At 31.1% G+C, this 23,849-nt stretch overlaps 2 protein-coding genes across 2 annotated transcripts; one reads left to right on the top strand and one right to left on the bottom strand.

Annotated features, from left to right (window-relative positions):
• Positions 1–213: 213 nt before the first annotated feature.
• LOC119662053 (beta-alanine-activating enzyme-like) lies at positions 214–5,670 on the top strand. Its single transcript, XM_038071596.1, has 7 exons — positions 214–674; positions 734–1,057; positions 1,118–1,399; positions 1,461–1,930; positions 1,988–3,117; positions 3,463–3,726; positions 5,211–5,670. The coding sequence occupies exons 1-7, from the start codon at positions 454–456 to the stop codon at positions 5,613–5,615; spliced, it is 3,096 nt and encodes a 1,031-aa protein (XP_037927524.1). The 5' UTR covers positions 214–453; the 3' UTR covers positions 5,616–5,670.
• A 6,793-nt stretch (positions 5,671–12,463) lies between these two features.
• On the bottom strand, positions 12,464–22,898 carry LOC119687708 (transcriptional regulator ATRX-like; the record flags this gene model as incomplete). Its single annotated transcript, XM_038102121.1, is given in 10 exon segments — positions 12,464–12,504; positions 13,767–13,878; positions 15,013–17,537; positions 17,620–17,671; positions 19,132–19,359; positions 19,438–19,559; positions 21,724–22,031; positions 22,089–22,183; positions 22,557–22,768; positions 22,839–22,898. Coding segments are annotated over 10 exon segments (3,726 nt in total), but the record flags the coding sequence as incomplete, so codon positions are not given.
• Positions 22,899–23,849: the final 951 nt, after the last annotated feature.

Consider the following 23,849-nt stretch of genomic DNA (forward strand, 5'->3'; position numbering starts at 1 on the left):
TAATAAAAATGTTAAATATTTATTAAACAATTTTATGTCAAGTATTAAAGATACAATAAAGATTTAAAAATAAAAGATTTGTACTTGTAATATTTTTTTGCTTCTTTACTTTGTGTCGTACATTTTAGCTTATCTTTATGTAGAGGGAAATGTAGAGTAAATAATAATGTAACTGAGTGTTTTACAAAAAATTAATATTATTGCATTATGGAGAGAAGTTCTTCTCTGGTTGGGAATATTCGTTTTCGTACATAAAACCCACCGAAATCTATTGTGACTATTTATAGTAAGAAGAAGCATTCATTAGGAAACAATTTAAAAAAGCTACAACGAAGATTTATATATTAACGTTATTAATCGAATTGTGCAATAATTTACAAAACAAATAAAAGAAAAGGATATGTTATGTTTTATTCCTTGCCTAAGTTTTGGTGAGGAACTAAGAAGTGTGTGATGGCCCCATGGAATTTAAAAAAACTACATCATTTTTCAAAACAAAGATTTATATTGTATCGATATGCGACTTCTTTGGAAAAAATATATACCTACGCCGATGTCTTGAAGGAAGTGACTGCAATATTGGATATATTCAAAGAATTGGAAATTGCACCGCAGAGTGGTATTGCTTTGTTACTGCAGGAGCATACTCCGGCATCCTGTGCGTTGCTGCTGAGGTAATGTTATATATAAATTTTAAATTTGTTTTTTTCTCAACTTTGTATTTATAATTTAGTATATTAAATGCTGATTGCTACTTCTGTCCGTTAGAACTGAATACATCAGTGGAGTCATTGACAGCCAACTACCAAGCAAGTGGTGCAACTTATTTTATTGCGGATAACGACACGCACGAACAACTTCGATTATGTTTGCTGAAACAATTGAAATGTTTTGATTTGATTTTGTATATAAGTAAGAAAGTGTCTGTTGACGCAATACCAAGGACTCTAACAGAGTGGGACAAAATTTGTTATATTATTGGTACAACAGGCAGTACAGGTGCACCAAAAATGGTACATGTACCATATAGCTGCATTGCACCTAACCTAGCACTGAGGTAAGCTATGCTATGTCTGTTTATTTGTTTTTTAGCATTTAATTGTTTTAATATTCGCAGTAAACATTTACAATTGTCTGCGAAAGATATAATATTTTTGTGCTCACCATTTACATTTGACCCGTTCATAGTGGAATATTTATTGGCATTGGATAATGGCGCTGCAATAATAATTACAACGTCTAAAATACGTTTATCTCCACAGAAGCTTGTGAATATCTTATTTCCAAACAACTGCAATATGTGTGGAGTTACCACATTGCAGTTGACACCATCGTTGTTTCGTTTGTTTGGCGTGGATGCAATACGAGATATTATATTAAGTCCAAACACCAGTTTAAGGTTGGTATAGGGTTTAAGTGAATATTTTTGTCCACCAGTTTGGTATATGTTAGTTTTAAAGAAATTTAATTTTAGGTGGTGAACAATTTCCTAGCGTAGCCGAATTACAGAGTTGGTTCTCAATAAATAAAAACCAACGCATACAAACGCGGCTTTTTAATATTTATGGTATAACAGAAGTTTCCTGCTGGAGCACGATTTATGCATGTGAATTAAATCGACTATATGAGAAACAAGATATTCCAATTGGACAACCAATAGAGAATGAAACTTTATTGCGTATTGTAAATAATAATGATGAAGAGTTATTTGGTATTGAAGAAGGTGAACTACAAGTGGGTAGTAAGAGCAGAAAGTGCTACATACCACAATTAGACCAAGTAACTTCTGAAACACAATTAAACCTCACATCAAATGAGTTACTTTTTCGCAGCACAGGCGATTTGGTGCGGCGTGATGAAATTGGTGACATATACTATTTGGGCAGACTAAATAACACAATTAAGCGTTTTGGAAAACGTTTAAGTTTAGGTAACCAACTTAACATAAAGCATTTGATATGCTTAAATAAAAATATTTAAATTACAGATGTATTGTCTCACAAAATAGACGCTATACTACGCCCAACTTGCGTACAAAGTAAATGTATCTGGAATGCTAAATATACTAAACTTATTTGTTGTTTAAATAAACAAAAACGTTTCAGTGAAAGTCAAAAAAGGATATGTAGGAGTCTACTTTTAAAAGAACTTCACTCTTATGAGAAACCAGACACTATTGTTTTTATGCGAAAGATGCCACTTAACAAACACGGTAAATTGAATCACACTGAATTACTAAAATCAGTTGTTTCACGAGTGACTGAGTCAACATCCGGAAGCCACACGTCTATACAATCAACAAAAACCCGCTTCTCATCCATAGATCTTTTGGGTTTACAACAACAACAAAAATCTATACTTACTTTAAAGGTAGATGGAAGGAAAAAACAACCAATTGATATATTCAAACATTTTTTGGTTGAAACACTGGGATTACAATTAACGGTCACTAAAAAAATTGTAACGAATTGTTTAGAAAATCCTAAAGGTACGGATTTATCATTTCTTGCTGCTGGTGGCAGTTCATTTAATGCGTTAAGCTTAGTTAATGAAATTGGCATGCTTCTCCCAACATCAGCTGTACAGTCTAACTTCCTAAATATGTTGCTAAATGAAAATATTGCAATTGCGGAACTGTTAACTTTTCTTAAGCAATATGAAAACATGTCTTCTGAGAGTAGGCATACAAAAGTCACATTAGATACACAATCATACCTGATGGGTAAGCGTAAACTGCTTCTAAATTGGCGTGCTGATTTAAAAAAATGTGTCGATGCTACACCCACAGTGGCAATGAATCGCTACATTTGCATTGGTTCGCATGCACACATAATGGTTACTTTAGATGCATACAGTGGGCAAGAAATTGCACGCGTTACACTTCCTGATCGTATAGAATGCGCTACCGAATTTGTAGTACACCAAGCTGATGATGAACACTTGGCAGTAGTTGGCTGCTATGATGGTTATTTGTATGTGTACGATTATTTATTGGGAAAAATCTATTGGTCCATGAATATTGGTGGCCTGATCAAAGCTAAGCCATTACTATTTAAAAATGTTGCCATTGTTGGAAGCTATTCTGTTGAATATAATTTAGCATGCATATGTCTTAAGGTAAGGGTATTAGTTAATTATACATTAACTATATAACTTAAATATTATTTGTATAGTAGTGTTTTAAAGTGTTGGAGCATTCGAGTATCTTCGAATTTATTTATTTTTTATTTAAATATATATACCTTTACTAGCATAAGCCCGAACACAGTATGATGTTCGAACATTTTCGAGCGATTCGTTGTGCTAAAGCTTAATGTTAATGTATATTGGAACATTAAAATGTCTTAAACTTTGAATAGCTCGAATAATATTTGAAGCTCTAATATACAGCTTATAACTTTAATAATTGCATAAAATAATATTGTCAAGTTATTTCACCTATTTCTCGCATTTTTTTTATAGACACGAAGTTATATATGGCGCTTACGATTGGGCACTAAAGGTATATTTAGTACACCAATTTTGGCGAATGACTGTGAAATATTTGCTTGTAGCTTAGATGGTACATATGCAAAGATTCATTTGAAAACTGGTGAAATCGTATGGTCAAATAAATGTAATACACCGATTTTTTCAACTCCCGCGTTAATATGTAGGAATACTAAACTAGTTGTAGCTGAAGTCGGTGGTAAAGTACTACTATGCGAAGCTGAAAATGGCGCACATGTAAGTAGATGCTCTGTATGGAAAGGAAAGTTTCAAAATATAGTTAATATCTGATAGGATTGATTGAAAGTTAAATATCGTAGACTAACAGGAGTTCTAATGGTTTCGACTCCATTTAGTACGTTGTTAAAGATAAGAATGTACAATCATTCACATTGTTGTAATAGTTCCATTAGTTCGCATTCTCGTATGAAAGCGCTATATCGCATTATATATAAATATATGAGTTATGTATAATATGAGTTACAATATGAGTAACAATATGAGTTAAGCTGGTATATGACTTTACACTATTAAAGGAGGAAGAATCTGAAAGCAGCTATGGGGGCGCTTTAAATTTTTCTTATACTTCAACATTATTTTTCAGTACTATTTCTAATGTTAACAGTTATGCGCTTTTAAAATATGATTACACTATTGTAATTAACTTTAAATATGTGCGGCAATAAGTGCCATTTTTGATACCAAATCTAAAAATCTTCTAATTAGGTTCTTTCATTTCAATAGGTTTATATCTTATAGTTTTCGTTTTGATAAAGGTGAAATCAGAATCCCTGAAATTCACAGACAGAAGCGTGCTTTTCGAAAGCAACATTCCAATGGCACCACGCTCTTCTCCTCTGATGATGTACTTAGTGCGATCAGACAAGCCAATGACTCGAAGGTGCCTGGGCCTGATGGTATTTTGATGCTCATGCTCAAAAACATCGGGAAGATTGATATTTCAGCTCTGATACATATTTTGAACTCCTCCATCTGTTTCCACATCACAACAAAGTTCTGGAGTCTTTAGTCCTTAAACAGATATCCCCTCACATTAACCTAGCCCCTTATCAACACGGATTTCGCAAACTTCACATTACCACCTCCGCCCTTTGCGCGATCACATCTCAACTTGCCCCATTGGCAGCGTTCTTTCACCAATTCTCTTCAAGCTATACATGTCTAAACTCCAGCCCACACATTTTTGTAAGCATTGAAGTTGATTAAGATCATTTATAAAGTATCACCTAAAGAAGTAAACACGAAATGAACATATCTTGGGTATTGATAGAGAAAATTGTAAAGCGTTTACCTTATTCTCACAAATGAGGCATGAGTTAGTTGTTCCATTATAGAAAGAAAGTCGATGTGGATTATTTATAGTACTATAACCTATTAGATTAAGACATTTCACTCTGTGAATATTTGTATGTAGTGCCACATACACATATATTATTTGTCTGTGGTAGTGCTCAATCTTTATCTGAGGTTAGGGATTTTACGACAAAAGACATACTGGCATTTATTTAGAAGCTGAAAGTCTGCTTTCAGTTAGTTACCGCATAAAAATCTGTCTTCTGTTTTTGAAGTCTTCTAGTTATATATCCAGTATTAGGTACATTGATATTTAGTTTTAGTTTTTTTTTGAAGTTTTCCTTTCACCATTATATAATCAAAATAATTTTATTTTTTTTCTAATAATTATATTTATATAATTTTAGTTATTTACCTACAAGTTGGAGGGAAACATATTTTCGAGCATAACATGTTTCACAGACAATGATGCTGATACTATATTTTTGATTTTCGGTTGCCATGATCATAATCTTTATTGCCTTAAATATTTAAAAACGGATAAGATCAACACTTTGCAACTTTGTTGGAAAACCTTCCTACAATCCCCAATTTATGCAACTCCAGTTTTGCTAACTGACGATAAAGAAGCTTTTATCGTGGTTAGTTCCACAAAGGGCTTAATTTCTATAGTACATCTTCATACTGGTGTTATAATAGCAAGCCATGATATGCAAGCTGAAATTTTTTCAACGGCATGTTACATACCGACTCATAAGAAAATATATATTGGTTGTCGTGACAATTATGTATATTGTTTGGACTTTGTATAATGAATTCTTTTAATTTATTGTTTTATTTTTAATGAAAAGATATAAAATTGTAATAATTGTAGTGAGTTTAATTTAAAAATATTTTTCTAAATTCAATAAAAGGTTAGTATTGATTTCAACAAAGCTTCACTTAATTCGCAAATGTGATTAATAATTATTAAATTTTATACAAATTCTAGTTACAATAATACTCTTTTTAAAGTAAGGAATCCTTTTAAAGACAGAATGGACTAAACATCACCATATCTGACATTTGCTCACCTAAATATCACTTCCAACAAAAGTTCCTAGTACTAATACCAGACGGGAATGACTGGGAACAGAACATTCCTGCATTCGTTGCAGACTGCCATTTGTGGTACACGGATGGCTTCAAAATGAAGGAAGGAGTGAGGGCGAGAGTATGCAAGTATGAGTCAAGAAAAATTCAGTTTTTCAGGCCAAAGTACACGCAATTGAACTAAGTCTTAGAAAATATAAGGGGAAACCTATCACGGACAAAAATATATATAATTTCTCTGACAGTAAACCAATGATCCTCAAAAAAGGGGACCCCTTTGTCTTTAAACTCAATTGTAGTTTTAGCAGCATAGACTCCACGGCAGATAGTTCGAAAGTTTCCACGACACCAACAGCGAACGAGCTACTACAACGAATGTTAGACGTAGTAACAAAGCCAGTCGGTCAAATACTTCAGACACATAGACCTCCATCATACTGACACTAATTCTTTAAATCCAGCAAAGACAAACACAATCTGCTTGACCTGGAAGCTGCAATAAACGACGCAAGTTGCAAGTTGATAATGGAAAAGCAAATAGCATTTTATAGAAAAGTAGATGGAACGCTATGCGCTGTGCGAATGATGCGTCGAGGTAAGGCGACAGCGTGCATCGGTTCCTAACCGGAGAAGAAGAAAAATGTAAGGACGGAATAAAATTAAATAAACTGAACACCATCTGAAATATTATAATGCATTATATTTTGTTAAAATTTAATATGAATAGGTAACTTCCTTTAATTCCAATGATTTTATTTTATTTTTATTTTATATTTAATTTGAATGTTTAATTCATGAATATTGAAAAACTTTAATTTTACATCATAATTATAACATATATTTAAAAATAAATAGCTAATTGTTAAAGTATTTAAGCATAACTAGAAACTAAGTTTAATTAAAAGAAGTACAAGTTTCTCTCATAATTTGTTACTGCGGTCAGAAAAGTTCTATTGTACCAATATCACTATTGACTACACAAAGCCATTTAAAGCTTTGTGAACAAAATCTAGAGAAGTTTTTCTTGCAATATGTTTTTTGTTTTGTTGTCTGCAATATGAAATACAAAAATTGTAGACACTGAAAATTAATTAACATTTTTGTAGATTTAAGGCTCGGTTAGTGGGCATGTACCGTAAGAACTTCAGCAAACTCAAGCCAAAGCGAAATACACAGGTATGGTTGGTTGTGCATTTCGCGTTGACTTAAGTCCTTACGGCACGTGCCGACTAACTGAGCTTTTAGTCGTGAAGTTCCGAAATTGTATTCAAAACAAAAAATTTTAAATATGCAATTTTGGAGAATACATCAAATTGTGAACGCATAGCTTATTTCATGTAATTTTTAACATAAAAAGCTGAATTTTAATATTTAGTGGGATAACTCTTTTGTTTAATTACTGCTTCTAACCTTGAATGCATCGAAGTAACTAATGTTTGAGCATATGCTGCTGATATTTTATTTTTTGCTATTCCCATTTTAAAGCAGCTTTCACACTTTCCTTGATAGATAAATAAATCTATCCCATTTCCCATTTTTCCTTGATAAATGTTTTGTTTTCTTTTGTTAATTTCCAGAATATGTTATAAATTGTCTATGACATTTAAGACAGGTGATTGGGAAGGTATTTGGATAATGTGTGAACAATTCCAAACAAGGCAAGCCTGCATAAGACCCGACTTGTGCTTCGGGTCGTTATTCTGGTAGAAACGGAAATTGTCAATAATGCCTAAATCTTACGCACTTTAATGCAAATTTTTCTTTAAAAAATTTAAATACAGTTCTTTATTCAGCATTGATTATATAAATTGTAGATTACCAACCCCTACCATTAATACATATCCGGCGACGTGCTTAACTGCGCCACATAAATTTTATTTTTGAATTTCAGTATTTGGCTTACGACGCACATATGATTAGCCATCTGAAGCATAAAGATTAAATTTACTATCATCGGCAAAAAGTTCTGAATTCTAGGAAGAACTATCCTTGTACAGGTGGTGTTTGGCGAACTGCAAGCGAATTTTACGATTTTTGTCACTTATGAATGACTTGTTTCAGACAGTTTGTCCGTACATATATGTTTTTAAAATTATAATTCTTATTCAGTATATTAATAAAATATTATATATTTATTTCATAAAATTAAATAGAAATTGATTTTAATATATATAAATATGAAAGAAGCAAAATATACTACTACTGTGATTGCGATTATTGTTGTGGTTATTAATGAGGTGAAGGATTCAAATTAATCAAATTTATAGGATTAAATAAATATATTTGTCCATTTTTTTAGCACGTGTACCCAAGTTTTAATGGAAATTGAATATGTCAGATACTTTATCTGTAATTATTTTTTTTGTCCCTCAAATTCAATTGTTTTATATATATATATATATATATAACCACACCAATTACAACTTTAATGTCAAATTTTAGAGAAATTAATGCTTCTTTAAATATTTCACAGTATATATTTATTTTAATTGCAATAAATATAGTATTGAAATAAATCTGCAACAATTAATGACATTTATTGCAATTAATGGCGTGGCCTCGACAGGCTTTTAGGTGTTACGCATTATGATAAACTTTATCTTTTACTGAGTCAAATTAAGATCCTCAAGTGTTTTCGAATATGAATTTATTTTAATACGTTCTAATTACGATTATATATTTAATTCGTGAAATTAACAAAAACCAGAGTAACAGTTTAAAATCTTATAAACTATGGATAGTTCCGTTTGGCCCTTAACCCGACACGAACGTAAAATAACATCAATGTAACATAATTTCTTTCGTCACATATAGACATTTATATGAACAACTTTTAAAGAAAATAATAACATCAATGTAACATAATTTCTTTCGTCACATATAGACATTTATATGAACAACGATATTAGTATTAATTTAGTGTTATCTATCTGTAATCATATACAAAGATGCAGACGAAGACAACCCTGAACACACCATCTTCAAATGAAACAGATGGAACACCGAAGGAACATAACTTGAAACAATAGTCGGTGAAATAAACGTCGAAGATATCACAACGAAGATGATGTTATCTAAAGACAACTGAACTGCTATAGGCCGATTCATTACGATTATACTCAAATGGAAAAAATATGATCTAGAAAATGGCTAATTGGCAGGCTAATGAAGAAAACCAAAATTTTTTAACGGATAACCAACGCAGAGACCCTATTTTGAAGTATTCCCGATAAAGTTTCTCAATACGATCTGGGACATAAGGGAAATTATTTTTAGTTCGTGCAAACCGGGCATAACACTATAGAGACGATACGTCAGACATTTTTAAACATCCTCTCCGCACGAAAAAAAAATCTGTAATCTATAATTCGTTATTTCACAATTTGGCTATATATATTTTCTGCCTTGATTAAGCTTTCAATAATATTTACCAGTTCTCTTTATAACATTTTTTTCCAACTGGAAGTAAATGAGAGAAACATATATAGCATCACCAAAACCGCGGCATATATTATCGATCACATAGTAAAGAGCACTAAATCCAGGAAACAAAAAAGGATTGTTTGAGGGATTAATATATGGGTGGAAAAACTATTACGGCTGGTAATAGTTTCTTAATCATAGTCATGTCTATCAAATATAGTGTTAACGGTCATTCCATTACAAGAGCTATGTAGCCGTCCTAACCAACATATCACTATAAACATTGGAAACACAGATCTGCCAGACATACGTAAGATTGAAGAAGCGATAGTGTGGTTAAAAATAAGCAAAGCCGTTTGCTGAGTTTTATATTATATGTATTATCAATTACTAGAATATAAATTTATTATTATTTAATGTTTACATAGTTGTATAAATTAAATTCTTATTTTTATATATTTTCTTTGGGTTAAATTTTTTTGGGTTAGTTGTCATATATTCGTAGCAATGTTGCTGGTTCTCAGAAATCAATGTTCGCATACTATCAACGTATCAGACGTAATATAATCAGCAATAGGCATGCCACTATGATAATTCTGTTGTTCCCACAGGTGCATAATATACATATTTAATTTACCTAATTTGTAAGGCAAGTTGGAATATGACGTATACCATATTCCAGCTTGCTAATTTCACTATAGTAAGCAGGTATAGAGTAAGCTCAGGTAATGCATAGAATTTTCAGGAATGCCTTTAGCTTTGACTTCTCAAAATCTATTAAATAACAAATCGTATGAATTGCGTCCATATCCTCTTTTAGCATAAGCGTAATACTAAGATTAAAGCTTAAGATTTTTTAATAAAGAATTAATTCAAAATCAGAATTCATACAAGTGTTTTCTTTGGTAAAAGTTCCTAAGAAATTTTGAAAAAATTTGGTTTATGTGCCAAATTTGTAACTCACAAAAAACAAAAAAAAATTAAAAAAAACAATACAAGTAACTAATTAAAGTGCTTTATTAGTTTAATCGAGCTAAATTGGTTATAGTGCCAAATTAGTAAATCTGTATCAGACTAGATACTGATCATGCCACTGCTGTTTCAAACAAATAGATCGTGAACAGCTAAAACTAGGCAATCGCCTCGTCTCATACATATTCTTCACTCTATAAAGGGTATTATCTACCTTGGCACCGCGATGGCAAACAAAAATGATGTCAATCTGAAGATCAGACGAAGAATCATCATTGCTGATGGGTACTACTATGGGCTCAGTAGGCAATTGGGAAGTAGAACTCTCTCTTAACAAAAAAAACTTACGCCCTAAAGGTCGCTCATCCTACCTATGCTATCATGTACGCTATCACAGAATGACAAAGTAATACTGGGAGTGTTCGAGACAAGAGTTCTTCATAAGATCTTGGGTCCTCTACGAGTTGACGACAACTACCCCATACTCTATCACGACATTGGAACGAGGGTCATTATTCATATTTTGAGCCTTAGTAACACTGATTGTTGTTAGATGTCATCTGACGTTTCCATACGAAAGTTTGACATTATTAAACATAACTTTAGGCGGTTTGTTATGGCCAAATAAGTAAGTAAGTAAGTAAGCAAAAACCTGGGAGGTATGACGCAAATTATATTAGTAAACAAAATATTCTGCAAAATTTTTAATAACCGCTATTGCTTATATTGTCGAGCACCTACGTAAAGCGCAAGTTGAGTTCAGGTAATATCGATCGTGTAAAGATCTTTATAATAGAGTCTAAAAATATCGCTTAATAGTTAAGCGGATGACACCAACTGTTAAATTTTAACTTATTCATATCGATCTTTCGCGAGCTTTTCATATTTTTAATACGGTACGGACAGCAGTGCTACCTCAAGCATCGGACGTTGATAGATTTGATAAAATACCTTTACTTGCGTATACATTACTCAGTAGACGTATCCAAATTAATAACAAGGCTATGTACTATAACCGCTCTTTTTCAATAACGTCATCGATGTATCAATACTAATCAGAAGTTAATGGCTAAGGGCAAGAAATTCATACTCGACGTATACACCAAACTTAGCGGTCTGAATTATGTGGATGACATCTGTCTAATGTTCCACCATATCTTTAAAAATTTGATCACAAAATCATTTACTATTTATTTTATATAAGTCTGTAGAAGACTTTAATAAAAAAAAAATCTTGAATATAAGCCCCAAGGTAACTGAAAACCTGGACATCAGCAGAACACATAACATCAACAGGAAGACGTAAATTGATCGACTGTGAAAAACTGTGATCAACTTCAGCGATTGACATCCGACAGTGTTATTATTCATTAAATATGGTAAATTAATGGATTAATTAATATATATTAGCATATATATACTTATATATATAAACCTATAATTATATGCAATTAGCATATAAACAATTATTTACAGAAATGGTATTAAGATAATTAAGACAACCCGCTTATTTAAATTATAAAGCAAAATTAACATAAATGCAGTTATATGCAGTAATGTAATAGCTGTGGAGTGTACCTATATGCGTTAAAATTAGTCGGAAGGTATACGAAAACATTTCCATTTTTTTATGTATGTCCCCATTGTTCAAAATAATATAATGGTAAAAATAAGCTCGCAAGCCACCAATCCGTAATTCTTGATGTTTAAGGCGTTCCAAATACCATAAATTTATTTCACGATAATTCAGAATACTAAGTCCAACTTGTTACGAATGACGGCTTAAAACATTTTCAGGCGATTCATCATTATAATATAATATAATAATAATAGATAATGATAGGGCATCTGTTAAATGTACTATTTCGACAATCATCACACAACTTACCATATATAGGACGACTTTTTGAAGCTCTCTGAAGCTCCATAACATTATAACAAAAAAGTAAAACAAAAATTTAAAATATTTTATTTTTTTTTTTTTTATTAATTAATTTATTCAACATACATTTATTAAGATCTATATTTAGTTTTTACACATTACATTCCATTCATTCGTTTTTCATAAAGAAACAATTAAAAAAATATTCACAAGTGTTACAATAATGCATGCATTTAAAAAATTAATAAATTATAAAAACAATAAATAATTATTTAAATAGTTTAAATTAGCGTATAAAATTTTAAAACAAAGGTATATATTTATTTAGTCACCTGCAAAGAAAAAAATTTATTAATCATAATTAAACACAATTATTGAAAATTTCTTAAAAAAGCAATATATTATTATTATAATAACATTTATTTAATAATTTATTGTTTTAATAACCAAATTACTATAACATTTATTTACAATAATAGATTGTAGATTCCAAATGTGATTCGATTTATGCCATGTTTAGTAAACATATATACATACAATGGTATAACAGCATAAACTTTAATATAACTTCTGCTAAAACCAACCCAACTTATAAACCAAATATTTTAGAAACTTTAGTATAGTCTTATCGACTTCACTAATTAATTTAGTTTTACAAAAATTGGTCAGCATATTAGCGACTACTAACATGGAGGAAGACTCAGAATATATAATATAAATACGTGGTAACAACAACGTATTAGGTAATACGATCTGACCCAGCTTTTTGGGTGAAGTTACAAATATAACTTCTGATATATTTTGTCCATTCATTTATTACGCAAAGCGTTCTAGTTCATTGAAAACAACGATTCCAAAAATTACCCAAGTAATATATAACTACTATATAACAAAGATTGAGAATTTTCTCACATAGAGTTCATACAGTCTGATTCACTGAGTTCAATATGGTTTAGCTGTTCCAATATTATTAGCAAGCGTTTAGGTTAAGTTAGATCAGCAACTTAAAAATTATCACCCATGTATATTAGATAATATATTCACGTAGTTTACTGACACTATTTAATTAAGGAATCTTTTAAATAGAAAAGTTTTCTATAAACACGTGCCGCAAGAAACAAAGGAGGTAAAACAGTGGAACAGAATAATTATTGGATTCTATAAGTTACCACAAATCTGACCAGAAAACGAAGTTCCTCGTATAGTGAATAAAACGACAGACACGACAGATTATATATATATTATAAAAAGACTTGTACTCCTCTACAGAATTGCAACAACTCAACCGCTACAGACAAATCGATATGGTTAGTACTCCTAAAGTATTTTTTGCTATTGGCATATAATACTAAGATTTATACATTTATAAATCGATAGAACACTATTAATGGATTCATTTTGTTATGTCAATATAAAATCGTTAATCAATTCTTAATTCATATAATATATATTATATGCACAGTATATTTCAAATGAAGTATCCACCCATGTTAATCATTCGTTGAAGTATCACATACCAGCCCTTGTCATTGACAGACAACATAAATACTTTATGCTAAATACCAAACATAAAACATTTTGCTTTAATACTTACTTTATTTGAAGTCATTTTAGCGCGTTTTATATCAAAATCTTTGGGTAAAACATTCGTATCAATCTTCCTTTTAGTTTGCACCGGAACTTTGGTTATGGTAGTTCCACCACCGCTGTAAGAGAAAGTAAAATATTATATATATTTATGCATATATATTACATATTGATATGAAGTACATATACCATATATAATATCAAGTCAATTATATAACTTGCATCTTTCAACAAATTGAATAATATTATTGAATAATATTAGAAATTAAGGAACCTTTTACAAATATTTTTAATATATATTTTAGATTATAAAGATAAATCCTTGATAAATCGCTAACAAAAAAGGAGAGCGGAACTTTGTTGACGAGAAAAGCAAGTGGATCCGAAAAATAAGACTAGACGTATAACTTTCTGTAGCATATATCAGCACTGACGTTATTTATATTGTATCGGTACAATACAATCTCTCTCTCTCTCCCTCTATACTCTCTCTTTTATGGAGTTTTGTTCTACTTATACATGTTTTGCTTACTAATCTGCTACAGAATAGCTGAAACATATATAGACAACAAGATTTTAGGTTATAAAAGATCTAAAAATTATGAAATATTTTTCCAGATATACAAAGACATATAATCGAATCTTAAAAACTTGAAGACTTTAGTCTGAACATGTAAACTTAAGAGTGACAAAAAAAATTGACAAAACATCAGTTCACGTTAAGCAAAATAATAAATATATAAATTCACATATATAATAGTCATCTATTATATATAATATATATATTGTATTTCGATTGAGTGAACCAAAGTTTTTAATAACAAACCAAATATGTTTTATTTATTTCAAGACGATTTCTGACGCCTTAAAAAAATAGTGTTTTTGAGGCCTAAGATAATTTTTAAAAAGGTGTCAACTTCATTAAAATCGCAAGAAATTGTTATATGTTTAAGATTAATCTATTATCTTATACTGTTTGAACACCGTTCTCGTTCTGCAGTTCGAAATAAACGCAATTTAAACTTGGTTTGCATACATGTAGCATCGTCTATATCATGCTTAATTCTATCTTAATTTCTAAATTATATACATACACATCAGATAGCATGATAAAACTATAATAAACCGAAAACTTATCTATTTTTACTATTAGGACTATTTGATATCTATTTGATATATAAAGTATTCAGTACCAGATTATGTTATTCTATGTTTATATATCTATTTTAAATTATTTAGAATTTATATTTTACCTTTTGGTTGGTGTACCAATTGCAATACGTCTATCGTTAATATTCCCTTCAATGATATACTGACCACCCGCAACAGTTTTCTGTACTGCGTTTAAATTTGGTGGTCTCTGTGGCAAGGAACCGATATTCTTAATAGAAAGCGTCGAAGGTGTATTTGTACGTATTGTTTGATTATTAATACCAGTCACTGTTCTTGCTCCTGCTGTTGTTGGACTATTAGCTGGTCTTGCCGTAGAAATGCCAGCAGAACTAATTGTGGCGCCACGACCTGATTGTAGAATGTTAACAGCTCTTAAAGAGGATGGCGTTGCAGTTGATATACTGCTAAGTGTCCTTGTATTTGCCATTGTATTAGCAAAAAGATGAGTTGGTATGGGTTGTGCTGGTAATTTATTTGTGCTAATGGTTGCACCGGTGGTAGTTTTCATAGCTGCTAAAGCCTTTGCTGCTGTTATTGTCGCAGCAGAAACGTTTCGCGGTGCTGGAGTTAACGTTGGTGGTGCTGCTGACTTTGCTAATGTACGCTTAATACCAGTTCCAATCGGTGCATTATCTCGTAAAGCAGGTGAGCCATATTTATTTAGCATATAGCTTGACTGAGATTTACCAATATTTGTATTGTGTTGATTTGTTCCATACGTATTCGGGCCATATAAAGTCGTAGAAGATCTTGATCTCAACGGTGGTGTTGCTTTTGGTGTTAATTGGGGCATGTCTGTATTATTGATTGACTGTTCATTTTGACGTTTAACATAAGGACTTGGTCCGGTGTTTCGTTTGATTACTGCGACGGCCACAGGTGATTGTGTGCGTTGAGTCACTACAGCTATATTAGATGTTGCACTGGTTGGTGCTGGTGAGAGTGGTGGTAGCTTTGATTTTCCTTGCGCTGTTATTGTACTTGTTACATTCTTTGCTGGTGTACTATTACTGGCTGCCATTGCAGTAGACACTGCAACTAACCTGGCAAATGGAACTGCTGTTGTTGCTGACGTTGTCGTTGGAAGCATAGGCGGGACACCTGGAGCTGACATAATCTGGCTACCAGACTCTTTTGCTTTCGATGTTAATTTTTTATTGGCATAACTCCTTGGTTGTATTATTTTTGGTGATACTTGTAGTGTTTTGCTGCCACTATTACTGTTGTTAGCATTATTGCTGTTGGACGAAATAAATGTCTGACTTGGATGCTTATTACTTTGAGATATATTGCCACTGGGTTTTGTTTTAACATTTAAATCATTCAAAGCTGTTAGCGAAATACTTGGCGATATCTCATTAAACTGTTTTGAAATACTAGAAGTGCCGGGTGGGCTGGTGGTGGGAATAATTTGCATTTCATTGCTTACTTTTAAAAAGTCGTTCGATGTTCCTATTGTTGGCAATTTATTGCCATAAGAAATTCCCATATTCGATGATGTAGTCGTAGTTATATTTGAGGACGTTGCAAGTGAGACTTTTGGAGGAGCATTTGCAATGGCCATTGATACATTCGTGGAGTTGCTGGTAGTGTATATGTTTTTAAAACGCTCAAATGCGGCAGCTGTACTTGTCGTTAATTTTTGTGGGTATACATTAGGTTTTGGTAATTGTTGCCCAGAACTCATAGATGTTGCTGTCTGATATATTCTTGGTGGTGTCGGCATTGAGTTATTGCCAAAATTACTTTGTGGAATTGATGTAGATGATTGTGATGTATGCGCTAATGTTGGCGAAGCCAAAATTGATGGGCTTGAGGATGGGATTGCTGTTGGAGATTGCAGCTGTGCTTGCGGTATAACAGAAATTGTACCGGTTTTACTTTTTGTGGTTGAGTTTATGTTTTTTAAAATGTTGGGTTCGTTAGGAAACGTTTGACCATTTTCGTTTGTTCTATTTGGCATTTGTTCACCCTTCTTTATAACACTTGTCGGTATGCTGTCACCATTTTTAGAATTTATACCTGGACTCTCAGCGGCTTTATTAGCTTGTTGTAATTGCTCTGCTGAAAGGTTTTGGTAATAGTTCTTATCTTGTAAACCATTTGTTTGCGGTGCATGAGGGTTTGTAAATGGCAAACCCAAATATTGTTCATGAGGTCCTGCAAAGGGCGCATTTGGTAAATTCGGTTTCGGTATATTGTTCGGATTGTTATAATTATAAAGACCCGAAAGATGTTTAAAACTCTGCTGATATATTTCCAAAGGGGATAACATTGAATTGCTACCCCTTGAACCATACGCTGGTGGTGCACCATATAGGGCAGGGTTCATCTTTGGTCCGCCAAACATGCTGAGATCGCCCAAAGCAGCCAAAGGATTGGGATTTGGGGCTGCACTCGTACCTGGCAGCATGCCTGGCATCATATTTAAAGGTGATGTGCTTGGAGGATTCAGTGGGAAATTTGTAGGTGTTTGAGATTTCCGGTATGCATCTACCACATTCAAGTATAGTTGTTGCATTGGATTTTGGAAATTTTCGCGATCAAATAAAGCTCCTAAATAAGGTGAGTATGCCGGATATTGACCAAAATTTTGTTGAGTTAACTATAATTAATATAAATAAATATTAATATTTTGATGCATTAAATACAATATATACGTGTGATAGCAATTGTTAGTTACTTACATCTATGGTTGGTGGCAAGAACTTGTTCATTCGATTTTGTGATGCCAGCATCCTAAAATACAAAATATGTCAAAACGAATAAATAATTAAATGAAAGTAAAAAAAATATTTATTAAAAACATATAAATATTTATGTAAATAATAATATATATGTAAATATAATTGATTTACGCAACAAATGTAGATATTAGTAATGTTGTTACTTTAGTATTAATAATTACCTACTTCTTGGTATCAATAATAAGATTTGAAAATGAATATAAAATTTTCTTCTCTGGATGTTTCTTTGACACTTACAATACTGAAGATATAATTTTTTAGCTAGACAAAGAATATATTTTAATACAAAATTGGTTAAGAAAATTACAAACTACAAAAATAATTTTGATTGCGTATTTACGGTGGTTTTTAGTTCCGTCAAGCTCACATGATAGAGCACTGAGCCAATGTTGAACTTGATATAAATTTTGTAAATTGATGTTTTTTCATGGCTACGCAATAACACTTTTTCTATTTAGATTATATTTTTTTTATTATTATTATTATTTTTTTAAACAGAATTACATTAATATTCATTGTTGTGGAACTTTAGTGCAGTTCTACTCATTTGGTAAACACACACGAAGTCATTGCTTTAAATATGCCGAGCTCAAAGTTTTGAGGCTACCATTTGCAATCCAAAAATTATGTGCGGAGTTTATTAGCAACAACCATAAAATCTTTCAGAGACCACTGGCGATGGATATTTGGCCATACTCCAAACAGATCAACAGGTTATCCAAAACACACAATTATTTAAAAATTTTTATTGTTTCCGGCTTTCAGTCGTACTCATAGCTCAATAAAGATAAAGCTCATATCTGCGAATATAGGATCAAGGTCTCGGAACTTCTTGATACCATGCGAGACTTCAGACAAGGTAATGTCTTGTCAAGTAATCTTTTCAATATCACAATGGAAGTTATCATGCACACGGCACAATATTTTATAAATATATCAATATGTCTAGCTCCTTGCTTACGCTGATAATGTTGGTATAATTCCACAAAGCAAGCGAGAAGTTTCTGCTGTATTTGTCGCTTTCGAAATCAAATTTACAAAAATAGGCTTAATGGTAAATGCAAGCAAAACGAATCATATATTAGCTATCAGCGGAAATATGCATCGCTGCCCAGGATTTCAAGCACTTATTGCGTGTAGCGTACAAGATTAGATAAACCGTATACGCAGCTGAAGCGCCTGGAGAGTAGCGCTGCATCACGTACAAACCCGATAACGTATTGTTATGTCCAAATAAGTAAGTAGTAAGTTGTTTTGGAATACTATTTTTCGTAGAAATTCTTATAAATAAGGTATTGCCACTATATTCAAAGTTAAATTAGGTCTAATAAAATGCAGTACAAATTTAACCAACATCAATTAGAATAGTTTTACAGAAATGATTTGCTTTTCGTGAAATTTATTGAAAAAAAAAAAAAATTTTTATAATAGGCATATCACAAAATATCTTACTCTTCCATATTGGCAAACTCGGCATTTTGTAGCAAATCTCTTTCATAGGCTGCCCATGCATCTGCCTTCTCTTGTTCGCTGAGCTCTTGTTCAATTTTATTTTCTAATAAACTGTCGTGCTCATGATACTTGTACACCAAATCCGGATAATTTCGAAGTAAATTTGCAAGAACACTATCTTGCGGGAAAACCGGTACTGGTCTCATACTATTATCTGGTTTAGTCAGGCTATATTAAAGTATTAACGTAATAATTATTTACTGATATATATATATAGGCTAAACATAAATAAATTGATATACTTACGTATATAATTCAGCTAATTCAGCCATGCTATAATGCCGATCTATCTGCTGCTCATCTACAACTCGAAAACTCATAGCCTGCTTAGTTACTGATCGGGAATATACTTTTTCTTCCATAGTGCCCTGAAATTAAATAGATTTATTTTATTTACTTATTTAGTACTTTATTTAAACAAAGAGTAAAGCATTTTATTAGTAACTATTTTATTGAATAGGTCAAAAAGCAACAATAGAGTGCTTATTTGCATCTTTTCACAGTCAACTTCACACTTATGTGGTGCTTAATAGTTACATATTTTGACAGATGATATAGGTCTGCTTGTTTAAAAATTTAATTCTATACAGTAGTTTGTATTTTCTATCATTTTAAATATAGAAAGTTCATATATTTTCCATGTTTTAGCTTTTTATGTATTCAGAAGACGTTACTGGCCAAATTAGTTCACAAAATTTCGATCCAACAGTTTTAATACTACAGATATACCACATTCTGGCAGTTCACTGATAGTTAAATAGAAAGGGTATAAATTGATGGAAACCGGCGAATAATAACTGGTAAATAAGCTGAGAGATTAAATTTGTCAAACTCATCCCTTCATGATCACTTAAAATACGTAGGTTTAATCTCAAAACAGGACATAAAAGTTCATTATGATCTTACTGAAAGCAATTTGTGTCCGCATAGTTTGGCCGATAGCCGAAAAATTGGAAAAAGTTGTTGTTCCATGCTCTTGCATTTAAAATCCTATTTTATGTTGTAGGTGGAAGTATTAGCAAATGTATGCAAAATACAACCTCACAAATGCAACGTATCTCAATAAAGTAGTTATTTTTTTTTTAAATTGGCTGTTAAAAACTACTGTTATATCTCTGTGAGATGGCTCAAAATAGAGTTGGTAAAGAACTGAAAGTTTCAAAAAAAAAAGTAGAATTGATTGTTGATAAGCCTAAGGAAGGATATGGAAACACAAATGGTAGTAATATTATTGTTCTATGAGTTCTTGAAAATGGAAAAGTTTCTACTATTTTATAATTCACTAACATAAAATTAATATGTTAGAATATTAATAGATTAATGACGATCTCATTTTTATTCATATTTATAATACACATATATATATTTATAGCATATACATAAATGTATGTTCCTAATTATGATAAATAATTAATTTATTAATTCATTTCTATTAATTAGAAATTTAAACAAAAATTTAAAAATGAAACTCTATTATGATTCAATCAATAACTATATGATTATTAATCAATAAACTTGTAAATTTTGAAATTAAATTTTTTTTTAAATATATACTCTTATGCTAGTGATATTACGCAAACCATTTTGAAAATATTAAATCTGATTCAAAATTCTTAATTAGCGCACCCAAGAAATATAAAATATAAATTTTAAAATAATTTTCTTTACTTTTTGACCAATTTTTACAACACATCATTACTAAGAATGAAAAATGGGTTATTTAAAACCTATTAAAATGGGTTCAACGCAAGAAATCATGGAGTAAAAAAGATGAACAGGCTAAAATCCCTTGGAAGGCCAATATTCATTAAAAAAAAAGTTTGATGCTAACTGTTTGGTAGAATTTTAACGAAATCTTGTTTTCTACTGGACAAAACAACTGCACTGTGATCAGCAGGACAAGTCGAATGATTTCCTTAAACAGGAACGGTCAGAATTAATCAAAAGAATAGATATAGTGTCAAAAGCATAGAATAGAAACTTGTCAAAACCATTTGGTAATTATCAAGATCTGGCACCTTTTGATTATTTCATACTTATTTCGCACTCTTAAAAATTTGTTGGGTAGTTAAACCTTTGCTTCAAATGAGGAGTTTAAAAATCACCTGAAGTAGTTTTTTACAAAACAAAGACCAAACAGTTTATGAGCGTAAAATCATACTACTGTCATAAAAATGCCTAAGGGTTAAGACCACAATGGATCATATATAGTTCAATAAATTATTTAATCTCTATAAGAAAATCGTTTCTCATTTCGCACAAGTTTATATTTTAACTATATATTAATTAAATATATATTAATACACTATTGTGTGCTGCGCAAAATATTGTTGATTTACGGAAACCAAATGATTTTATAGTAACTTAAGCTATTATATAGCTAGCATCTAGCTACAATTGATAGCATCTAGTACAATCCTCTTGTACTCGATTCAAGATTATTAATAATTAGGCAATACGTATGTTTTTTTATTCATACGAAGCAATGATACAACTTCCAATTACGATCAACAAAATATAATTATCCCTTACCATAGCTAATAAACGATAAACGTAACAGTTTCTCTTTTGTCCCAAACGAAATATTCTAAAGATGTTTTGTTGATCATTGGATGGATTCCATGAAGTGTCAAGTATAATAACTCGATTGGCACCAATTAAATTAATGCCTTGTCCACCAGCTTTGGCCGATATTAAGAACACTCGAGCTCTTGGAAAATTTGGTGAATTAAATTGTTTGATCATTTCGTGGCGAATAGACTTTGGCGTTTTACCATCTAACCTATAGTAATCCTTATTTGCTGCCCATCTATTTTTACCCATATTAGTCTGTGGTAAATCTATCGAAAGTAAATTGCATTAGTGGATATAAAATTTATTTTAAATATTTAACTTACTTAAATCTCGTAAAATATCAACTTCATTTCCATCGATTTTCTTAAAAAAATATTCCACAACATCAAGAACGGCCACAAAAGCGGAAAATATAAGACTAAAAATATAAAAATTAAAAAAATATTAATAAGAGAGATCAATTTATTTTTATTTATATGACTTCTTAATAATAAATAAATTATAATATTAACAATATGTTTGCTGTAGGAATAGTAGAATATGTTGATTTTACTTAATATATATTCATAATCCTTTATTGATGAATTTTTGTTCGGTATATGAATTGTAATACGTTTATATATAAAAGTTTGTACTAAAACCGTACTGTAAAAAAATAATGCAGCACATAAAATCAATCAGATGATAGATATTGTGGCTGCTAGTACGAAACAAGTTTACTTTCTACGCACTAAGTTTATATGACATACTTGTGTCATATTTCAGTTTATATGTTTATATTTTATTCATACCATTTTTCGCCCTTCTCTTCACACATACGTAAAATTTCAAACATTGTACGTAATTTATTGCTTGGCATTATTGATTCTAAGTCATTTTCCGTGACATGATGACGCCACCAATCATTAGTCACAGACATAACGCCAGTACGTATATCATACACATCATCTGGTTGCTCATCTTCTGAATTCAATTGCTTCCTTGGAGCTTCCTTTTTGTTTTTCTTTGATATATAAGTAAAATTAATTCTTTTATTATTTCATACATTTCTTTGAAATAAATATAATACTTACAGGTTGTATTTTCCAAGCATTTTTCCATGCATTTTCCAGTACTTTAGGATGCGTCCAAATCTAAAAATTAAAGCAAAAGTATGAAGCATAATGTTTATAACTAATTTATATGTAGAAAAAAACATATAACATATATAAAATAACTAATAATATAATATAAACAATATAAACAAATGAAGATGTTTTTCTGGTTTTAAGAACAGTCGGGTATACATCCCGAAGCCAGTTGTCGCCAACGGCGACCAAGTACCTTTCAACACCTCCTAAAAGCACTTCATAAGTAGGTCAAAAAAGAATCTTTTATTAATCATAATACAAGCGGTCTTTTATATGTACTGCAGGGTACTAACTATACAAAACCTTTTATTCTTTTTTTTTTTAATATGGAAAATGTTGCTTCCAGAGTCATTTGTTATATGGTACATATTTATATTCATATTTTATACATTTACATATTTACATTGCGCAAACATTATTTATATCATTTACTAAACTCATCAAGTCATACATTAAAAATAATAAACTTTATATGAATTGACAAGTGAATTTCTTCACTCTAACTACAGCAAAAATGCTAGTTAATGACACCAAGATCTATTAAAAAGAGTATCAAGATAAACACAAAAACGATTTCATAAAAACTGCACCACAAATCAAGCAAGAAATTAGCTGAAATTGAAAAATAATATAGTGCTAAAACTGGCTAGTTTAATGCACTAGTTGCTAGTTAACAGCACTAAACTAAGACAATAACAGCGCCTTCATTTTATTAAGTTAAAGTTGATTGTAGATTGTAGCTATAGAAATTTTTTCATTGTTTATAAAATTGCAACAACAAACATATTGTCAAAGTGTATTTGTATGAAATTGAAAAATAATGGAGATTGAAAATTATCGGATCTAACATATATACACATGTTTATTAAAACATCAATAATTTTTTGCATTTATTTTTTGATAAACTAGTTCCATTGCATAGTGTATGTGCTCCAATATTACACAAAAGAATAA

The sequence above is a fragment of the Teleopsis dalmanni genome, chromosome X, assembly GCF_002237135.1.
Source record: "Teleopsis dalmanni isolate 2A chromosome X, ASM223713v2, whole genome shotgun sequence".
NCBI classification, from domain to species: Eukaryota; Metazoa; Arthropoda; class Insecta; order Diptera; family Diopsidae; genus Teleopsis; species Teleopsis dalmanni.